This window comes from Palaemon carinicauda, chromosome 21, assembly GCF_036898095.1.
Source record: "Palaemon carinicauda isolate YSFRI2023 chromosome 21, ASM3689809v2, whole genome shotgun sequence".
Classification (NCBI taxonomy): domain Eukaryota; kingdom Metazoa; phylum Arthropoda; class Malacostraca; order Decapoda; family Palaemonidae; genus Palaemon; species Palaemon carinicauda.
Genome location: NC_090745.1, coordinates 47,889,069 through 47,911,256, shown reverse-complemented (window position 1 = coordinate 47,911,256; position 22,188 = coordinate 47,889,069). Strand labels below are relative to the sequence as shown.

The 22,188-nt window shown below is 41.8% G+C and overlaps 1 protein-coding gene across 3 annotated transcripts in view; it reads left to right on the top strand.

Moving 5' to 3' along the window:
• Positions 1-22,188, top strand: part of LOC137615274 (histone-lysine N-methyltransferase NSD2-like) — a 521,040-nt gene that overhangs the window by 423,139 nt on the left and 75,713 nt on the right. For all 3 annotated transcript variants that reach the window (XM_068345003.1, XM_068345002.1, XM_068345001.1), the window contains exon 16: positions 20,862-21,018. In XM_068345003.1, coding sequence (XP_068201104.1) covers positions 20,862-21,018 — 157 coding nt within the window. The remainder of the gene's footprint in view (positions 1-20,861; positions 21,019-22,188) is intronic.

Genomic DNA, 22,188 nt, shown 5'->3' with positions numbered 1-22,188 from the left:
CCTTTCCTCACTGGGTTATTTTTCTCTGTTGGAGCTCCTGGGCATATAGCATTCTGCTTTTCCAACTAGAGATGTAGCTTAGCTTGTAATAATAATAATAGTAGTAGCAGGCAATACAAGTCCAAATTAATCAACTACTTTATAAATTAGAAATAACACTTCCCTTTCTGTACAAGCATGAACATTCAATTTACTCTGACAATTTAAGAATATCATCTTTAACAATGTACTTAAAACCTAAAGCTTTCTGATAGTCATTACCAAGAGTAACAAAATTTCTGTCTTCCTGAATAAGAGATTGCAACTCTATCAAGAGAGTTCCAGAAACGGAAATAAAAACCACGCTCTTGCATCCGTGACAGGTATTCGGTATACTTTATCCTGAGGAAATCGGCAGAATACTCTTTATAAATAAATCTCAAGAAGTTGAGAGCACTTTTTCACAAAATGAGTCATGTTTCTTTAAAATGAAAGTACTTGCATTAAATCTGGAAATGATCGTCTAGTATATATAGGTAACTTAAACATTACCTTCTATCATAAAGAAACAAAACATTTCTTATCCCCCCTCTTTTGCAAGCATTATCTGTAAAATAACCTTGTTGATATCACTCAATATAACAATGCTGTTAGATCTGAAGTAGAGGGAAAATTGTGCAATTTCATCCAATAAACTAGTTCGTGCAATAGCAGCTTCATTCAAGGAAGGCTTATTATGAATACAGGACATACTTTAGTAGTAGTATTAGGCTCTACCTTAATATTTGGGTATTGTGGAATCTAAATATGTATTTCAAAATCTTTTGGCTTAAAATTTATCCTTTCACTAATCCTGTCTTGTAGCTGAGTTTTGAAAAACTTTTGATAATCATCTAACATTTCTGACCTCTCCAAAGTACTAACCACCATACTTAACCCTAGATAGGTTTTGTTATTTCACCTACTTGCATAGGTATCGATGGGTTGACCTCGACCCACCGTACAAAAAAATTAATCTTTAAGCCAATTCACAATCTTAATATCAAAATAAATTTCAAAGAATATTCTAATTTCCAAAAAAGTAAATAAAGGTATTTTGACGAAGGAAAAATCTATTTCTGGGCGAGAGACCTGTGCCGTCCAGTGAAATGCTCCTTTAGCATCATTTCTAAGGTATATAACTGCTATATATTACCAGAGAAAAAAGTTGCATAGGAATGCCAAGGATGAACCCAGCTCGCTCACCTAAATTAGGTGTCGGTATATAGTAACTGGGGCGTGAAAACCACTATCAGAGGTCTCGTGCCATTTAGATATCTCCTCTTCAAATATCCCCGTTACTATGAGGTGCCGTTCTACATCCACTACTGATTGCTACTACCACTATCTCCACCCACGCCAACTACGTCACTCCTCATAGCACCCAAGCTTGGGCCCATTCTGGGAGGGAAGCAGAGGGTGGGTTCACTGGGCGGCACAGGTCTCTCGCCCAGAAATAGATTTTTCCTTCGTCAAAATCCCTTTCCTGGGCTCAACCTGTGCCGCTCCGTGAAATAGTACAAGAGAAATGGTCCCAAAGATTGGAACCAACACCTGAGAAGGAAAGTAAATTAAAGTCAAAATATCAAAAAACATGATTTAATACAAATAGTAAAAATAAAGTACAAAGTATTCAAATGAGTTGTCTAATTCCTTATCATAAAGGATAGAAGGGTAAGTCGAGTAATTGCAACAAACATTCCAAACTATGGAAGTAAAAGGGGGAAAGTGCAATACAATGCCCAAAAAACTGTAAGATTAAATAACTATTTACAATCTTGAAGGTAATTACAACAATCATTCCAATCTATGGATGATTAAAACTATTTACAGACTTGATAAACATAAGAATGCACCGTAAGGATGCAGCCCAGGTGAAAAACAAAACAAAATGATATTAGGGACAATAAGTAAGGCAGGTAGGGGGAAAGAGAAGGGTAGAACAAGACTTAATGGTTATGGATCATGACTTTCAGGAAGAACCACATTCCCTGTTGCCACTGTTGCAAATTTTAGGGCTTCCAAAGGTTTCAAATAGTGGTGTTTAAAAACTGCTGGGGACTTCCAGCCTGTATATTTTGTAAGTTCATCGAATTTCATATGGTGAAAGTAATTAATAGATGTAGCTACAGCTCGTATATCGTGAAAATGTGGGAATGAATCCGGGTTAGCCTGTTTAATGAAATACAGAATCTGCTGTCTGATTCCTTTCAGAGTAATGGTTCCTCCATTCTCTCTAATAAATAAGGGCCCTGAGGACTTATTGGAAGTTCTATTCAAATATGCTTTCAGAGTGTTTACTGGACACAGAGATGGGTCCTGCAGAAGTGGAACAATCTTCCAGGGGGACCATCTGTTCTGAGGGTCCTCATTCTTTGCTAAGAATCTTTTGTCTGGAGAAATTAGTTTTTCCCCTGACGAGAGAAATTCAATATGACCTGGATCTCTAGACAAAGCTGAAAGTTCTGATATTCTGGCGCCAGATGCTAGGCTCATTAGGAACAAGGTTTTCCTTAATAATGGGATATAATTACAAGACTCGTTAGGAGTGTCAGAAGCCAATTTAAATACAGCATTGAGAAACCAGGAAACTGAGCTAGGACGAGTTGATGGTTTCAATCTGGCACAGGCTCTCGGGATGGATGAGAAGTATGAATCTGTAAGGTCAATATTAAATCCAATTTGAAAAATCTTCAAGGCTTATTTAATTGTGGTAATAGTACTAGCCGCCAGGCCTGATTCAAATAGAGTTCTAAAAAAGGAGACTGTCAGATTCATAGTCATCATCTCAGCCTTTGAGTCCCTTAAAAACTTTGCAAGTTTCTTAACAGCTGAATCATACTGTCGAAGGGTGGATTCCCTTTTATCTGATTCCAAAAATAGGGTATTCTGAGGATCAATATCTGCATCTCTTTGAGCTGCAAATTTCATAAAGTCCATAAAGTTAGGGCACTCTGAATTCTTGAGGAAGCTAACACACTGCTAGTTTGTACTACTTGTGTTAGTATTGGATTGGGAATCTGTTGAGGATGGAGACCAGTTCCACCAGTAGGGGAAACCAGTTGCTCTTGGGCCAGTTGGGGGCTACTAGAGCCACTTGGCCTCTGAAAGTTCTGAGTTTGTCTAGAACCTTCATTAACAGATTTATTGGTGGGAATAGGTAAATTCTCTCCCAATCGTTCCAGTCCAATGACATTGCGTCTGTGGCCTAAGCCCGAGGGTCCAGGTTGGGGGCTACATAGCACTTTAGTTTGTGGTTGGACTCTGTTGCAAACAGGTCTACTTGGAGACCCGGAACCTGAGATAAAATCCATTTGAATGACTTTAGGTCCAGCGACCACTCCGACTCCAGCGGAGTTGTCCTCGAAAGTGCGTCTGCCACTACATTCCGTATTCCCGCTAGATGAACCGCTGACAGATGCCAATGGTTCAATGCTGCCATGGAGAATATTGCTGTCATCACATGGTTTATGTGACCTGACTTGGAACCTCCTCTGTTTATGCAGTGGACTATAACTTCGCTGTCTAGCACCAATCTGATATGTTGCTTCTTGGCTGGAGCAAGCTTCTTTAGAGTCAACAATACTGCCATGGCTTCTAAGACATTGATATGAAGTTGGCGAAATGTTCTCGACCATAGTCCCTGGACTTTCTTGTACTGGGAGTACCCTCCCCAGCCGGTTAAAGAGGCGTCTGTGTGAACGACCAGTTTTGGAGGTGGAAATTTTAACGGAACGGATTTTGCTAGATTTTTGGCTTTTGTCCATGGCTGAAATCTCTTCCTCAGAATTGGTGGGATTCAAGCTATTTTGTCTCGATATTTCTTGTTTGCTTTGGAACGCCATACTCGATTTATATCTTTCAGTCTGGCCTTCAGAACTACGTCTGTTATTGAGGCAAACTGGAGGGCACCCAGGATTCTCTCTTGATTTCTCCTGGACGTCAGTTTGTCCTTGAGAAAACTTTTTGTATTCTTTGCTATTTCTTTCCTCTTGCTTACTGGGATACACAGTGTGTGTGTGCTCAGATCCCATTGTATCCCTAGCCATTGAAACTTCGTCTCCGGGACTAGACGTGATTTTTCGAAGTTGATCTGAAAACCCAACTGTTGTAGGAACTTTTAACACTTTGTTTGTTGCCATGAGGCAAGTTTCGACGCTGTTTGACCAAATGAGCCAGTCGTCTAGGTAAGATACTATTTGGATTCCTTGGGTTCGTAATTCTTGGATTACTGTTTCTGCTAGTTTGGTGAATATCCTGGGTGCTATGTTGAGTCCGAATGGCATTACTTTGAATGCTTATGTTTGGTTGCCTAACTTAAAACCTAGAAATGGATGAAAGTGCCTTGCTATCGGAACGTGATAGTAAGCGTCTGTAAGATCTATAGAGGTGGTGACGGCCCCACGGGGAAGTAAGGTCCGCACCTGAGAGACGGTTAGCATATGGAACTTGTCGCATTGAATGTAAGAATTCAGATGAGACAGGTCCAAGATTACCCTTCGCTTGTCTGAGTCTTTCTTTGGCACGCTGAACAAGCGACCTTGAAATTTCAAATGTTTTACCTCCTTTATTGCATTCTTTTGTAACAGATCTTCTGCATACAGGACTAATTCTTCCGTTGGATGTTAATGAAAACTGGTTGGTGGAGGGGGCCCTTCTATCCAACTCCACCCCAGACCTTTGGAAATTATGCTGAATGTCCAACGATTCCGAAAGAGGTACAACCTTCCCCCTACCTGAGGATTCTCAATGGTTTGCAGTGGATTTACCTCCCCGGGCTCCGCGGAATCCTCTGCCTCTAGAGTAGACTCTTCCGCTGCCTCTGTTGCGAAAGGTCCCTCTCGCCCCACTACCTCTGGCGTGCTTGTTGTAACTATGGAACACGCCTTGTGTCTCAAAGGTAGGGTTAAAGGCTGGGGAAGTTGCGTAGAAGGTAGATGCGACTTGAGCTTGAGGGACCAACACGTATTGCTGTTGGGGTTGCGCTTTCGATGTTGAGTGTTGACTCCCTTGTGCTACCGGGATGGTCTGGACCACTTGTTGGGACTGTTGGCTTTGGAATGACTGAAAAGGCCTCAGTCTCTTCCTGCCTCTAGATTGGTTACTGGATGGCTCAAACTTACGCTTGGGTATGAGACCCCACTGGACCTTGAGGCTCTGGTTAACCCTCGCAGCCTCGCTAAGGACGTTGTTCACCATGTCCTCAGGGAACAAGTCCGGACCCCAGATTGGGGCTTTGATGAGCTTGTTAGGCTCATTTCTGATAGATGCTTCAGCCAAGATGTGCTTCCGACATGTACGTCTGGCCAGAATGAAGTCGTATGCGTCGGACAGCAATGTCTGAAGTAACGACTTTGTCAAGATTTTGAAAAGGGGTTCCTCTTCGTAAACTAAAGAGGACATTTCCGCCATCGTAGCCGAGTTGATGGACCTACTCAGACGCGTTGGGGCCTCGAACTCAAGTCGTATCAAGGAATCTGGAAGTCTGGGTAGCCGCCCGCTGAACTGTGTAGACGCAGTCAGCGCTCAACTTTCCTGCTGTAAACGTCGCTGGGGCGTTAGTCCAGCAATCGTGATCTCCCGAGAACAGGAGGGAAGTCAGATCCGTTTCCCGTAATTGTGGCAACGGTATGTCTTCGTTTACAGCCTGATGTGCCAGATCTATCATCTTCGTGGTACAAGGCGTTGGAGTTTGCTCCTCTACCACGAACATCGTATACGAGCTCTTATGAGGTGTTAACATGGTGTTAACACACTCCCACTCGTTTAGAGTCCGGACCCAGGCAGACTGTGCCTGTTCCTTGGGGTATATTACGGTCTCCTTCGGAACCTTATCCAACCTTACGAGCGCTTCTTCAGTTAAGCGCGCAAATCCAGGGAAGGGTAACTGGAGACCCGGTGGGTAGAATTCAAAGTCTACTGGTCGGGTGCCACACCCTTAGATGATTAGCATGCAATCTTTGAAGGGAGAATGTAAAGCCATCCGCCACGGATTGTTCTTAACAAATTCCGGGAGTTTAGAGGCGTCTGGGATGAGGTATTGCTGCTGCTGAGGCAGCCCGGAAATCAGGAGATTCTCCATGAGACTCTCCTGGTTTTGCATTCTCTGTGTGAGGGTGCCCATAAGGGAACCAATTTGCTCAATCAATTGGCTCGAAAAGGCCGCCGGGTCGAAGGGGGCCTCCGGGGTCTTAGATTTCGAGCTGCTCTTCGCTCTCGACCCAAAGGAGGAAGAAGTAGCTACAGCTGAATCTTTAGGTATCCTAGAAGATGAAGGCTTGGCTGGTTTGGGTAACTTGGAAGACCTGGGAGTCTTTGTTAGGGTCTTTCTGATTTGTTTAACTTTAGGGACTACTGGGCGTGGCCTGACCCCAGCCACGTGCTTCCCAGTAAACCCCTGGAAGGAAGAAACAGAAGAAGTAGATAAAGACAGGCTAAGGATAGGGATCTTAGACCGTGTACCACCTGCCTCACTTACCTCCCTACCTAGATCTGGTTCGTCCAAAGCCATGGGCTCTAGATCCAAGTTCATGGCCGCAACGTCCTCCAAGACCGTCTCCCCCAGTCCTTCTTGGTCCTCTGATAGGAGCAAGGCTTCACTAATAGTGGCGATGATGGGGACCGCCGCTGACATCTTGGCATTTGGGTAGATAAGGGTGCACATCTCTTCAGAGAGTACATAAGGCTGCTTAGCCTTGACGTTCCAGGCGAACCCACCGACCCAGATCTTGAGGGTCGACAGGGCGGAACTCTTGGAAGACTGCGAACTCTGAAAGAGAATATTCTGTTACTAATATTCCAGGTCAACCCGTCGCAAAATTGTATATATATAAACCAAAATTAATTATCTTAACTCAATCGGATATATTACAAAGGAGTTAACAAGGAAAAAATCTAAGTCAGATTATATCCAAAGTTAAAATATAGTGCAGATCGACAGGAACACCTACCGAATCAGCGGTAAGCACGGATACCCGACCGTAGCAGACCTCGCAGTTGTCCGGGTGCCACACCAGAAGGTCGCCGACTTGAACAGCGCACGGGGCATGGGACCGGCAGACCCCATGTCCACATGCCTGCTGCAAAACAGCAGCACAGGCTGTCATCTGACACCGGACCATCTGCAAGAAAAAAAGCGAGTATCCCATAGTACGTAAGTATCCCGAGGGGATCACCGGAGGCTCCGGGTACTTAAAATTAACTGGAATAGAATACCGGGGTAATATACTATGTATAAAACTAATTGATACCAATATAAACAATTCTGTATTTAATTATGATCATCCAATGATATTAATATTGTCATACTGGAGGATATACTATCCCGTCAGTGCCGGGGATGTATATATAAAAATAAAACTGTTGTAATTAACATTCCTCCTGTTGGCTCCGGGTAGTCAACCGAGTTAGACCGGGGGGTCATAACATGCCTACCGGGGTAGGGGAGTCGGGAAGGGAGGGAGGGGGGATTCTCTGACCCCCGCCAGGCTCTTCCGTGATTCAAACTGATAAATAGCCTACGTGGTAGTAGGCAACTTAAAATCATGATACGTTACATAACGAGGGAATCACGCTGAAGAAAACCTAACACGCAACCCGTAATCTTCCCGGCCACCCGAGGGCCAATCAGAGCGGCCGGGGAGAGCATGGCTACGACAAAGCATGGAAAACGAGCGTACTCGACTAAGACCCCAACAGCTGTTCTCGGCTAAACTCTAAGGGAGGGAGTCATGAAGTATCCGGGGGGGGGATGAGGGAGGCGAGCGTACTCGACCAAAAACAAACATCTGATCTCCGAAGTCTCAATGAGACATGGGGTATCCCGGGAGAGGGATGAGGGTATGGGGGGGAAAGCTAGCGAGAACAAGCCAACGGATGGGTCGAGGTGATCACGTGGGTCTGAGAGCGGACAGGAGTACCAACCTACCAAAACAGATCCACGCGATACCAACATAAATAGAATGATCATAATTAACTGGTAAAATGACCGAAACAAATAATATAGAACTACGTTATGTGGCATGCAAAATAAAGCTAAAATAAAGCAGTAAGAGAGGGACACAGGAGAACATCAGAACAACATGAATGAGGAAAGTAGGCCTAGCCCACCAGACTCGGGTAGCTACCGAACTGGACGGGGGTACTGCAACACAAAGGCTCGATCGGGTAAGATGCCGATCGGCAGGATAAAAATACGTAAAATAATAAACTGCTATCCTGGAGTCCCTCTCCAACAAAAAACAGGACCTAACTCTTATCTAAAGGTGGTAGGAATGAATAAGAGTAAACAATCCTAGCATAATAAGACACCATGACACGGCGACAAATATGCCTTCAAGGTACTCGGCCTAGAAGGGTAGCAAGCAAGCCCATAACCTAAAATATACGTTCCAATATTAATGAAATAGCGATTAAAGCTGAATAAAAGTATCGCGTAATGTGAATCGGTATTGAGCAAGCGCGATAAGGTTCAAAACGAGTTACAATTAGTATGGGGGACCAATTGCAAAACGTCAAGAACAAGATGCGGAGGTTGCGAAACCAAGCATGGCTGCCGTGGAGCGGAACCTTCAACCCGAGAAATCTTGTTGACACTAATAACAAAGAAAATAAAAGCATCGCTACCTCCAGAAACTCAAAATTTATAGTTCTAGTACTTAACTTGGATGAGGAAGCTTGAACGTCCGACATCTCGCGCAAAAGAGCACTCAAAAGAACCAAAAACACAAGCAAAGGAATGCACGGGTAAACACCGAAGATGCTATGAAAGGAGTGACGTAGTTGGCGTGGGTGGAGATAGTGGTAGTAGCAATCAGTAGTGAATGTAGAACGGCACCTCGTAGTAACGGGGATATTTGAAGAGGAGATATCTAAATGGCACGAGACCTCTGATAGTGGTTTTCACGCCCCAGTTACTATATACCGACACCTAATTTAGGTGAGTGAGCTGGGTTCATCCCTGGCATTCCTATGCAACTTTTTTCTCTGGTAATATATAGCAGTTATATACCTTAGAAATGATGATAAAGGAGCATTTCACGAAGCGGCACAGGTTGAGCCCAGAAAAAGCTAATTCCAAAATTAAAATTTATCAAAAATAAAGTAGAAAAATAAGTATAAAAAAAATACGACAAAAATGTTTGCCTGAAATCTAAATATGGAAATAAATTAAAAATATTCTAAGCACTTATTCTACGATAATTGAGGGGAGGGGGGACCACAAGGGAACGTTTCTTGAAATGGGAATTTTTTTTTTTTTTGCTGAGTTCTACTATGAAAATTTTCAAGAACAATCCTTATATCCATTGCTGAAATTTTATATTAAAAAAAAAAAAAAAAAAAGGAATACACAGAGCTATGCCAGCTTACCTGTCGGATATACTCACAAAATGTCCGCGAAACACACCACCTCGTAAGGCCAAATCTACTACCTGAAATTGAGAAAGATATGTCGATATCTGCGAGTTATTTACTTATATAATTGTTCGAGGATTTGCATAAAAATCTTATGATAGCTAGAATGAAGTTTGTAAATTATTTTGCAATTAAAAGAATAAAATAATGGTCATAAAGGTACAAACTTACAAAAACAGGAGAAATTATAAACTGTTTTATAAAAACAATGGATAATATGCAATTTTATGAATTATTGAATAGTAAAAAATACAATTATTTATTCAAGTTTCTTACCCAGAACAACCATCAAACACAATCTGGACAACACAGTTTGGTGCTGCAGATACACAGGGTTGCGACACTTCAAACAGGCTGTGTTCGTCCTTGGATGGGCAGCTATGGCATCTAACCCTTTTTGGCAGTTTGATTTGGCCACAAGGAATATCAAGTCCAGGGTAAAGTTTCAGCTTCAAAGTGTCAAGCATTAGTTGATGGAGCCGCTTGAAAAATTTGCCAGCAGACGTGTCATACCGATGTCGCACTTGGGGAGTAAACAAACAAAGGCGATTTCCTTGAGAAAAGTTCACCTTGGTAATTGCTTGGAGAAGGGTATGGATGTGTACAGAATATAGGAAATTACCATTACTATATTCAGTATCCCATAAAGGAGACACAGTGGCCAGCGTCATGTCTTACGAATACAATTAGATGTAGCACACATCTGATCAAATGGGTCTACAGCCCCCTTCGTCGAGTTATAGAACATTTCAATATCAGTTTTCCTCTTCTCGATCTCAGAAGGATCGTGATGAGAGGACTCGACAATATGACTGCACAACGGTTATCCCTCAAAATATACTGCAATCCTAGAAAGTGACCTGCACTTACCTAATACTGACAGACCATAAACCCATTGAAAGTCCAACAAAATTATAACAAAAACGGTAAACAAATGGCACCCCAACATCATACATAACTTTGATTTATGTCGAGAGCATTTGATATCCCATAATAAAGATTTAATTCAAACTTGAGCCAAAGAGCCACAAAACATGAAAAAAGCATTAAAAGGCTTCTTCTTAACTAGATGTTTTAGCTATTTGAAGTAGTAAAGAAACTCCTCCCTGTAACATGAAACTGGCAATTACCATACAGTTAAAAGAGATTCAAAACGTAGATCACTTCTAAACGTCTCTCTCGAAGTTGTCTTTGTGGAATAAGTTTGGTTTTAAATTGTGATACCACTGTATCCATTTAACCTGATAAAAATCTAATTAACAATCATGCTGAATAGAAAGGCAATTCCTTTTTTTAAATATGGCAGGCACTTGTTGGTTTTTGAGGTTTTAGTAGTGCTTCTCTGCCTGTCAAGTTGATGTTTAGTCTGTCTCAAGAAGTGTGTACCATGTACATCCAACCACACTTGTTAAGTAAACGTCTGTTCCACTGTGTGCAAAATTTATTAGTGCAGTCTCAGGTAATTTTGACAGGAGTTTCAGAGAAAAGGCAGATATTTTGAATTTGAATAAAAGGAATTTTGACGTAGGAAAAATCTATTTTTGGGTTCGAGCCATGTCGCCCTGATGGAAGTTCCCTTCGGCTGCTTCCTACTGAATAATACTTCTGCAAGTGATATTACAAGAGAATTACTGTCAGGTATCACAGGGTTCTAACCCCCGGAACGACTATCCGTAGATATCGTGTATAATCAGGGATGTATCCTAAGATAACCATAGATATTTGCACCCCCAATAGACTTTACCTAGTCTAATCCACTAAGGAGAAGGATAAGTGAGGAGCCGTTACATATCCTATCACCTTTCAGTGCTCCCATACGTCTCTGGCGCTTCATTCCACATCGCAGAGGAACTAGAAGCATCCTACGAGGAATTGGGGAGGGAGAAACGCAGTAACGGGTGGGCCATCAAGACGACAGGGCTATATCACCCAAAAATAGATTTTTCCTACGTCAAAATCCCTTTTTTGGGCTCGAGCCATGTTGTCCTGATGGAAGTGTACCAGAGAATTGCCTATTACTCGGTAGGAGGCCTCGAATAAAGGTCCCCATAGCAAAAAATGCAGACCGGATTTCTCCGACAAAGCATAGGTATCAATCTCCACCTTTATTCCTGAACCATAATAAAACTATATCTGAAAAGTATGATGGCCTGTTGAGGAGATAGATCCGGTTTGGACCATCACCTTCCACCATGGGGAAGACATCTAATATCAATGGTGAGATGTCAAACATCTAAAACTGTAGTAAGCTCAGTGAGTAAAGTGTATGGAACAAAATACCTAACATACATCAACATGTTCAGGAAGGACAAAGAATAAAAATGGCACACTAATTTTATTGCCACTAAAATGAAATTAGGGCTAGAAATAAAAGGCATGCATCAATTTACAGTCCTTTATTACATAAATTAGAGCTAAGAATTATTACAAATAATATGATAAGCATAGAGATCATGTTTTGTACCCAACCATACATCCCTAATATATCTGTACACAAGGTGTCATTAGGTAAAAAATTATTTATTCTGTCATAAAATACTGGAAGGAGCTTATGACAAAAATAAAACAAAAGACAAATAATAAATATATAGTCTTATAAATAAACACACAATTTGAACTATTGTTTAACCGATACTAAAATAGGTATACTATCGAAAAACAGGTACTTAGGCCATTCAGAGATATGATAATGAATCCTGAAAATCAAAAAGTTTTGTTAATGATCATGAAACAAAAACCTACAGTTTACTCATTAAAAGAAATAAGCTGGAAGAATGCCCAGGGACACACTTGAGTGCTATGTCGCTGCAGCGGGTTTGATAACACTACCCGCGGCCACCAAAAAAGGGCATTTCTTCCAATTGTTTCATGTAATGCTTGAAGAACACCCTGGTGGACTTCCAACCAGTATAAGCCTGTAAACCCTGAAAGGACATATACTGAAAGAAGTTCAACGAGGAAGCCACTTTCCTTGGGTCATGACCCAATGGCGTACTAGCCGGGTCCGCTCTTCTTATAAAATATTCCATCTTCGCTCTCACCTGTTTCAGAGACAAATCTGATCCAACTGTTTCACCTTTCAATAATTGACCACCTTTAAAATGCTCTGTTCTCAAAAGATAAGCCTTTAAACACTGGACTGGACACAGGGTGAGATCACCTATGAGGGGAACTATTTACCACGGTCCCCATCGTTTAGAGAGAAGCTCATTTTTAGCCAGAAAAGTAGGATCAAGGTATAAGTTAACTTCACCATTACCCGCAAATTCAATGTGACCCTCGTCTCTAGAGAGAGCCACATTCTCACTAACATAAGCACCAGAAGCCGTAACAATTAGAAAAATCACTTTTTGAGTCAGATCACGTATAGACAGTTTGATTGTCAATTTCCGAAGCAAATTGTGTGACACTATCCAAAGATCAGGAGACCGGTTTTGGCGAAGCCGACGTCCTTAACCTTGCACAAACTTTCGGAATCTTATTAACCCTTTTACCCCCAGGCTATTTGGAAATTTCCAACCCTTAACCCTCAGGGGGTTATTTTTTTCCCAGCACATTTTGCAGTATATTATTTTTAAATTGCTCTAACAGCCTTAATTTTTGTCATAAAGAGGTCAGGTTGGTCTCATTCTCTTGGAAAATGCCTGAATTTTCTCAAATAATTATCAAAAATATGAAAAAAAATATTTTTTATAGCATTTTTTTGCAAGGACGTACCGGTACGTCCATGGGGGTAAAGGGATGGCTTTTGTGAAACGTACCAGTACGTCCTTTGGGGTAAGACGGTTAAAGAGGTCCAAGTTGAAGTCAATATAAAAAGCATATGAAATGGGTCTAGCAAGGGCTGACTTTTACGACGATATCGTGGAGGATGCTAGACCTTGCACGTGTAAGTCAATCAAAAATCCCAAACAAAAAGCTATGGTAATAGAATCTGAATTCTTGTCCTTAACATACTTAACCCATTATTCCACGGTTTCATACCGAGTCAAAGTAGTGGAAGTTTTATAATTTTATGCAAACGCTAACTTGTCACGTTGAATTTTGAACCTTTTTTCCATAGCTAATGCCAAAAAATCATCAGATGAAGGGTTTTTGTTTTCCATGATGAAGCGTAGACAATCTTCCTCTGTACTTCCTTGGGCAACGGCACCAACTTGGGGTTCATTTCCGTCATCATGGGGTACCAGTTGCTCTTCGGCCATAGAGGAGCAACCAGGGCTGCTGTCCCGTTGAACGATCGAAGTTTGTCCAAAACCTTCATGAGAAGATTGAAGCATGGAAACATGGAGATCCTCTCCCACTGATTCCAATCCAGGTTCATTGCATCCAACCTCACTGCTGCTAGATCCATATTTGGTGCTACTTAGCAGGGAAGAAGTTGAGACTCGTTGCAAACAGATCCACTTGAAGACCAGGGACTTGATCCTGCATGAAAGAGAATGATTTTCCGTCTAGTGACCATTCCGTCTCTAGAGGGTGTGTTCGAGATAGGGAGTCCACCATCACATTCTGTACTCCGTGAAGGTGGGATGCTGACAGATGCCACCTTTGCCTCTGAGCCAACGTAAAGATGGCGAACATTACATGATTTATTTGGGGAGATCTTGACCCTTGCCCGTTGATGCAGTGGACTATTACTTTGTTGTCGAGGACTAAACGAATGTGAATGTTCTTCTTCAAGTGTAACTTTTTGAGGGACAAGAAGACTGCCATGGCCTCCAGAATATTTATGTGGAGTTGTTGAAATATCTGAGACCAACTGTCATGCACTTTCTTGAGTGGGGTATGACCCCCCTAACCGTCCAATGAGGCGTCCGTGTGAAGAATGACTACTGGAGGAGAAAAGCGCAACAGTATTGTCTGTGAAAGACTTTTGTCAGTAGACCACGGTCGAAGTTGCCTTCGGAGTAACACCGGGGTGGTCTTCTGATGGTCGCGGAGAGCTGTGGAGGCTCTCCATTTCTAAACTATGCTTGCATCCTTAAGTCGTACTTTGAGGACAGGGTTTGTTACTGAGGCGTATTGCAAAGAGCCTAGAACCCTTGACTGGCATCGCGTGGTGGTCGTTCCCGACTTGATCAGAGACTGGACTGACTTTGCTATTTCTTTACTTTTGGAAGGAGGTATGAACATTGAATGAGACTCTAGGTTCCAATGAATCCCCAGCCACTGGAAAACCTGAGCTGGTGCCAGTCTCAACTTCTTGAAGTTGATCTGAAATCCTAAGGACGGCAGAAACTTGACAACTTGAGGGGTTGTTTCTGTGCACTCCGTTGCTGAGGAAGCCCACACTAGCCAGTCGTCCAGGTACGCCGCTACTTGAAGGCCTTTTACCCGAAGTTGTTGAACGACTGCGTCGATAACTTTCATGAAAATTCTCAGAGCTATGTTGAGCCCTAATGGCATAGCTCTAAATACATAAGCCTTTCGCTCCAGGCTGAAACCAAGGTAGGGGGAGAAGCGTCGACCTATCGGAAGATGCCAATAAGCGTCGGTAAGATCTATAAAGACGGTGTAAGCCTCCCGGGGTAGTAAGGTCCGTATCTGCGAAATAGTCAGCATCCGGAACTTGTCGCACTGAACAAACAGGTTTAGACAGGACAAGTCGAGAATAGTTCGAGGTTTGATCGAATCTTTCTTTGGCACGCAAAACAGACGACCTTGAAATTTCATAGATCTTGTGCAATGGATAACTCTCTTCTCTAACAGGTCTTGCACATATTGTTCCAGATGAGGTGTTGACTTCTGGAAAAATCTGAGCATTGGAGGCTGTTTCTTCCACTTCCAACCCTATCTGTTTGAAATGACGCTCTGTGCCCAAGGACTGAACGCCCACCGGTCCTTGAACAAGTTCAGCCGTCCCCCTACCAGAGTATCCTCATTGTTTGAGCTGAGGATATGCACCCCTACTTCCTCTGCTGCCTCGATGACCATGATCTCTTGATCTGCCACCTCTGTCTGAGCGGCCTCTACTGCCTTTCTCTCTTAGGGGATCGAAAGGACGGCGACCCCTGCTCATACGCCGGATTGAAAGCCGGAGACTGTGAGGTCACCGGCTGAGGAACGGCAAAGACATTCTGAGGAGCACTGGTAGAGGAAGGTGCAAACGACCTCCTGAGATAGGCTGGTTTGCGGGACCTCTTTGGTTGAGGTCTTACCCCAGGAGTGAATTCTCTATTTAGAGAGAATCCCCACCTCTGGAAGAGGCTTTTATTCTCGGCTGCAGCTTTATCCAAAACCTCCTTCACTAACTTTTGGGAAACAGATCTTTACCCCATATACAAGTGTCAAAGAGATGTTTCAGCTCATGACGTATAGTAGCTGAAGCGAGAACATGTTCTCTACAGATTCTTCGAGCCTGAAATAAAGCATAGAGATCCTTCTTAAAAGTAGCCAAATGAGTCTTAGTCTGGGGCATCGGTAAAATTCCCAATCATCATTTCAATAAAGCACTGGAGAGACATCAAGGCTGATAGTCTCTCCTTAGCCTCCAATTCAGCTTTAAGGAGATGTTCAGGAATCCTAGGCAATTTTTCATTAAATTGTCAACTGGCTACATCCTTATCCAGTTTACCTTCTGAAAAGGTAAACTGAACATCCATCCAATGGTCAGCATCATGTGGAAGAACGAGCGACACAGGTCTACATTCTTCCAACACCGGGAGAGATTTAGCTTCTCGGATGGCCTTTTCTACAGCTACAAAACCTTTCGAAGCAAAAGGAAAGACCATTGTATCTGGAGCTACAAAGGTGGCTAACCTTTTACCAAAAGCACCTAGTAGTGTGTTAATACACCCTGCTGTCGTCATTTCCTTCACGGCCAGGTGCTGGGCTCTAGTGTGTTCCAGAAGGATCGTTTTTTGGGGGATAGTGTCATCTCTCAATGGGACTCCTTCATCCAACCTCACATAGCAAAAGGGATAGGCCTCAATATCTGGATAAAATTCCAGTTCGGCTATCGGCCAGGAGCCTAACCCTTCTCCAATGTGGAGGATCCCCTCAGAAAGTACCGCAAGACCCGCGTACCTCCAGGGATTCTGTTGAGTACAGAAAGGTAGCCGAGAAGGCAAGACTTTAGCCTTACCCGGGTCCTCCAGAGACTTCAAAGCCCGAATCTTCTCACGCAAGGCTTTGAACATCATTCTTTGATATTGTTGAGTCAAAGCCTTCATGTTAGCTAAGAGGGACGTGTCAACCAAAGTACTTGGAAATTTAGGTGGTTTTGGTTCTACTGGCTCAACAAAGGGAGGAGGAGGAACAGTAATAGGTGTGGCACCTGACACGGAAGATGTGGTTGTAACCGTAGACAGGGAAACCGCTGTGGTTGTAGTAGTTGAAACGGCGGAAATAAACCGAGTCTTTTACAGACCCCCTACTATTATCATCCAACTTAGGCAGATAAGAATCATCCACCCGAGGGAGAGGTTCGTCATCTGATTCCACGGTTGACAGAAGAGCAGTTTCTCTACCCGGGGATAGAGAGAAAACCGTAGACATATTATCAAGGTTGAGGCTCATGGCACTTAAAGCCTCATCCACATACAACTGGGCGGTTGGTATGGGCCTAGGCTGGGAATAACCCAATACCGAATCCGGCACCGTCTTAGGGAAGAGGATATCCTTCCACTCTGTAGATGGAAGGTAAGGAGCCTTCGTGTCAGCATTCTTCTTAAATCCCCTGACCTAGGTACGAAGGGATCTCTGGAAGAACATCCGGTCGTCGTCGGAGATATCCTTTGATATCCATCCAGAGTGTTGCAGATCTTTGCACATACTGCAGTCCTGAGGGTCCCAGAAGGAAACTGGACCCCTTATCCTCCGGCACTTGGCATGGGTCCTGCAGGAATCATGACTGCAGGGATGCCTCACGGTCCTGGCACAAATCTGCACTCTGCAGTGCATCTCCTTCGAAGACCCCGCCTGTAAGGAGAAAAAGAAAGATTGAGTACAATGGTCTCTGTGAATCACCAAGCTGAAAAGAATGGATTAATAACATTCTATGATGACAATAAAAAGGGAATAGTAATCCCCAAATTGTGTGTAATTGCAATTGGTGAGAAAGTATGAGATAAAAACCAAAATATCCAGACCCCTGTTAATGACATTAGATTGGAACAATTAGTCTTTAATTGATAGATGCTACTCTTAACAACAATATATGTGTTTGGTTTAGGGGGGGGTGGAAGGAAAGAGTATGCTCATAAAAGAACCCTAGCTTCTATATCTCCGCAGAGAAAAGTTAGTCAGAAGGCAACAAGGCCATCAACCAGATAGGATACAATATCGACGCATCGATACTTGAGCAACTGCCCGTAGCAACTAAAGACTAAAATTCTAATCCATAATCTTACAAGAAAGAGCCCAGTAAATGATCCAACTTGTAAAGTTACCGATCACAAATCCAATCCACACCTTCAAAGGGAACTGGGTAAATTGATAGAAACAAATAACCTGACGTAGTGGTTATTTCTAAGCCTAGCCACGGAAGACCTTTCGTAAGAGACCTCCATGGCCATCATACATAAAGAAACCTCAAGTAGTAGAAATAAGGTCTTTATGTTCATTTGGAATTGTACTCAACAGATAGTTGAGCACCCACCTTATAGAAGGCGGTCTCAAAAGGAAGGAAAAAACGTATGCCATAAAGGTACAAATGTTGCCGGTAGTAATGGCATTGTCGTCAACCCCAGGCTCTTCCCAGAGCGGAGGCATAAAAACATTTCCCTATTAAGGGGCTAGACCTGCCGCAGAAACGTAATGTCGTATAAGGAGACTGTGGCGTTAGAGGCGAAACCGCCGTAAGTAGCGACGTATCACTATGACAAGACTAAGATTGGGAATGCCGTAGGAGACAACAAAAATCGTAGTAGCGGCACTGCCGTCAGTCTAACAACTCACTCCTTATCGAGAGGTTTGCTGACGGCTCTGGAGGGCCAGAAACCTGAAGGGACTAGGCCTCTCAAAGAACAATTACAAAAACACAGCATCATATAGATAATTCTAAGGTCGATGTCAGTATCGGGAAGACCAACCGCAGGGAGAGGTAACAACGTGGGGTTAGTATGCCCAAAAACTAAAGTAAATAACAAAGTCAGATGCAATTCGATCTAAAAATCCCAGAGGCTAGGAAACAGCAGAACACTAGAGTCAGCGCACCGACATTTTGAGCTCACCCTTCGCAAAGAGGAACTCGAAAGAACTGCCAGAACCCAGCATGAGAAATGTCAAACGAATGTAGCATGGCGGACCAATGAGACGCCGTCGAAGGATAGGCTAGGCCTGAATGCGATAAATCAAAAGAAAATCCCAGGGGCTAAAGAAAATGGCAGTACAGAAAGCCAGCGAACCGACTTATATTCAAATAAATGAGCTCACCCTTTGCACAGGGGAGCCCTAAAAACTGTTCATACCTAGCCCTGAAATTCTCGGATGCTTGTAGCACGATGGCCAAGATCCTAAACAGTCAAAATACCGAGAAATCGCCAGCAAGTGGATAAAAAAAACTCAGAACACTAGTATAACTGAGGAAAACACCTCCCAGGGGAAAAAATCACTGTAAACGAGTCCGGAACTAAAGGCCAAAACGACATTGGCGAGTCCCTCTTCAACTAAAAAGTAACTGTCTCAAGGCTATGCTAACCGAAACTGACACGCACCCACAAAAAAACAAATTACAAAAATGCAATGTAAATGCAAACTTTAAAATAGAGTCCAAAGCATCGCAATGCTAAAAAAATACAAGCTAACGTGAAACTTATACAATAAAACAAGTAAACATGAAAATAAGGACGATCGGGTAAACTACTAGCTAACGTGAAACTTACACAATAAAACAAGTAAACACGAAAATAAGAACGATCGGGTACGAAACCCAACGCCCAAGCTAGCTGGACTCGAAGCGCTCAGGTTTCGTCAATCATAAAAGCTAAATAATTTTCCCCGTAGGGATCCAAATCATTTACAGCTAAATCAAACTGCAAAGAGGGGTAGGTACTCAACTTAGATGAAAAAGAGGAAGCCATCATACGAAGAAAATCTTCCAAAATAAGCTGATAAAGAGCGCACAACAACCAATAGAACAGTAAAGTGAAGCTGCGACCAAAGGAGTGAAGCGCCAGAGACGTATGGGAGCACCGAAAGGTGATAGGATATGTAACGGCTCCTCACTTATCCTTCCCCTTAGTGGATTAGACTAGGTTAAGATATCTATGGTTATCTTAGGATACATCCCTGATTATACACGATATCTGCAGATGGTCGTTCAGGGGGTTGGAACCCTGTGATACCTGACAGTAATTCTCTTGTAATATCACTTGCAGAAATATTACACGGTAGGAAGCAGCCGAAGGGAACTTCCATCAGGACGACATGGCTCGAGCCCAAAAATGAATATTAAAATATTGATTATTAGTTAAAAAGACAAATTTAAAGTCAAATTTCAAAATGAGATCTTAAACAATTGAATTGACAAAAAACTTTCATCTGAAAAAGTCACAATGGAAAGTATCTTCTCTATATTAATAAAATAATAAATGCATATAAGAAATTAAAATGCTATGAAAATGTCCTTTTTTCAATTTTTGCATATAAAATTATCTTTGAAATGAATTGGAGACTCCATGAGAGGATTTTGAATTTGCGATATGGTGTGTACCATCAAAACCATTACTAGATTCGTACACTAAATCCACTAGCTACCACGTGGTAAGTTAGGTTAGGGTTTGAAACATGGCTGGTTAGGGTAGAAATGTTACCCTTAAAATCTTAATGGCTTTCTAATCTTCTTCTACAGAAGGTAATGAGATTAAAAACTTTACAAGCTCATGCCTATCAAAACTAGACTCATTAGAGCTGTTGCAGAAATAAAGGTTGGAGTGGCATTGTCATCATCATCCCCTCGATATTCAACTAGCCTAGTTCTCATTCTGATTTCCATTTGAACTTAAATCTGATGAGTAACCACGAAATACATTCCAAAAGGAACAGTGAGGCTTTTGCACTCCTCACAATGAATCAATCACAAAACTGTCCCTGCCTCGAGATGAGAGTGCTGATCTTGATCAGCCAAAAACAATTATCTCTGTTACAATTGCTAACAAATCTTGATGAATATATCTTTCAAATCCCAAAAAACAAATAAAAACAATGTCTGACATACCTGCATTCAACCAAATGGACTTGAGACTGAAGAAGACTATATGACATGCACAGCAAGCCATGTTGGTCTCATTGCTCTACTAGAGGTATTAATGTACTATTGGAGATAAGGAATACTTGTGATTTTTCAATATTCAGGTGGTAAACTTGTCATGCTAAGATTTTGGAGATGAAAACAATATGAACATCAAGGTGAGTATGGATATCTTTTTAAAATTAATTTTTGGTTTGAGAAAGTAATATTTATCATTTCATATATTTTTTTTCAGGGGAGTTTGTTATTGAGTATGTTGGAGAACTCATAGATGATGAAGAATTTCATAGACGCATTGAAGAAATGCATAAAGTGAAGGAAGAAAATTATTACTTCCTTACCATAGACAAGGATATTATGATAGATGCAGGACCCAAGGGAAACTTGGCCAGGTAAATATTTATTGGTATTCCATAAAAGAATTAAGGTATAATAAATTATTAACATTAGGATGATGTTGAATTAATTTTGAACCAGTTTTACCACTACCTATTTTTATTGACATATTCGTCTGTATTCATTCAATACCTGTCTAATTTCAGGAATTTTAATGGATGTGTTTGTAGTGTTTTTAGTGTCACTGATGTTTATTTATTTTTAATGATGGTTTGCATGATTTGCGAGTACATTGTCTTGAGTTTATTAGGTCATGTACATAGTCCTTCCTTAAAAACATTATTCAGCTTTGTAATGTACTGTACCTCTTGAACCTGTAGTATGGATGTGAATATGTAGTAGTCTTTCCTGCTTATGAGGCATTTGACGAATCGGTACACTAGTTTTGCAAACTTTGAAATGCTGTACTGTATTACTCTTTGATTATTAAGATAGGAATGGTAGTTACCCTTAATTTTGAGGGTCTTTTAGAGGACTATTACAAGTGTGGCAGTCTAAAATAACCCCTTATTTTAGCAGAGGAGAAATAAGGAAGGCTTCTTCTTGCTTTTACCTACCCAGGATAGGGTAAACAGTAACAAAGGGGTTCAATCTAATGAATAAAGGCAGTATAAGTAGTCGTTGGCCTACGGCCGAGAAAAACATAACATGATCTGGACAAACTTGAAAAGCGAAGTATCCATAGATTTATTTGCTGTGTCATTATACTGAATTATCCAAGTCACATTCTATCAATATTTTCTTACTGTATATCATTACTGTCGGCCCTCTTTTATCGCAGGTTGTTTCTTTGGGGTTTCATTTTTTCGCGGCCAAGAACAATCCAATACCTATTAAATGAAAATTCTCATAAAAATCGCGATAAAATTAAAGCTGGACAAGGATTTTAAATAGCCCGCACTTCTTTACACTGAGAGCGCTACGCACCACTACCTATCTTTACACCCAGCTGGCCCTAGCTCTGTACAGTATATATCCATTTACTGAGGTAAAAATTACAGCTATATTTAAAATAAACCGGATTTTGATTAAACTGGTGTTCCGCTTAATTGTAACCAATGATAATGCATGTAATATTCACATTTTAGTATCGTATTTATAATTTTAAACACAGTGAATTATAATCTCATGCATTGTTTACATTCAAATCAGCGGGTTAACCCTTC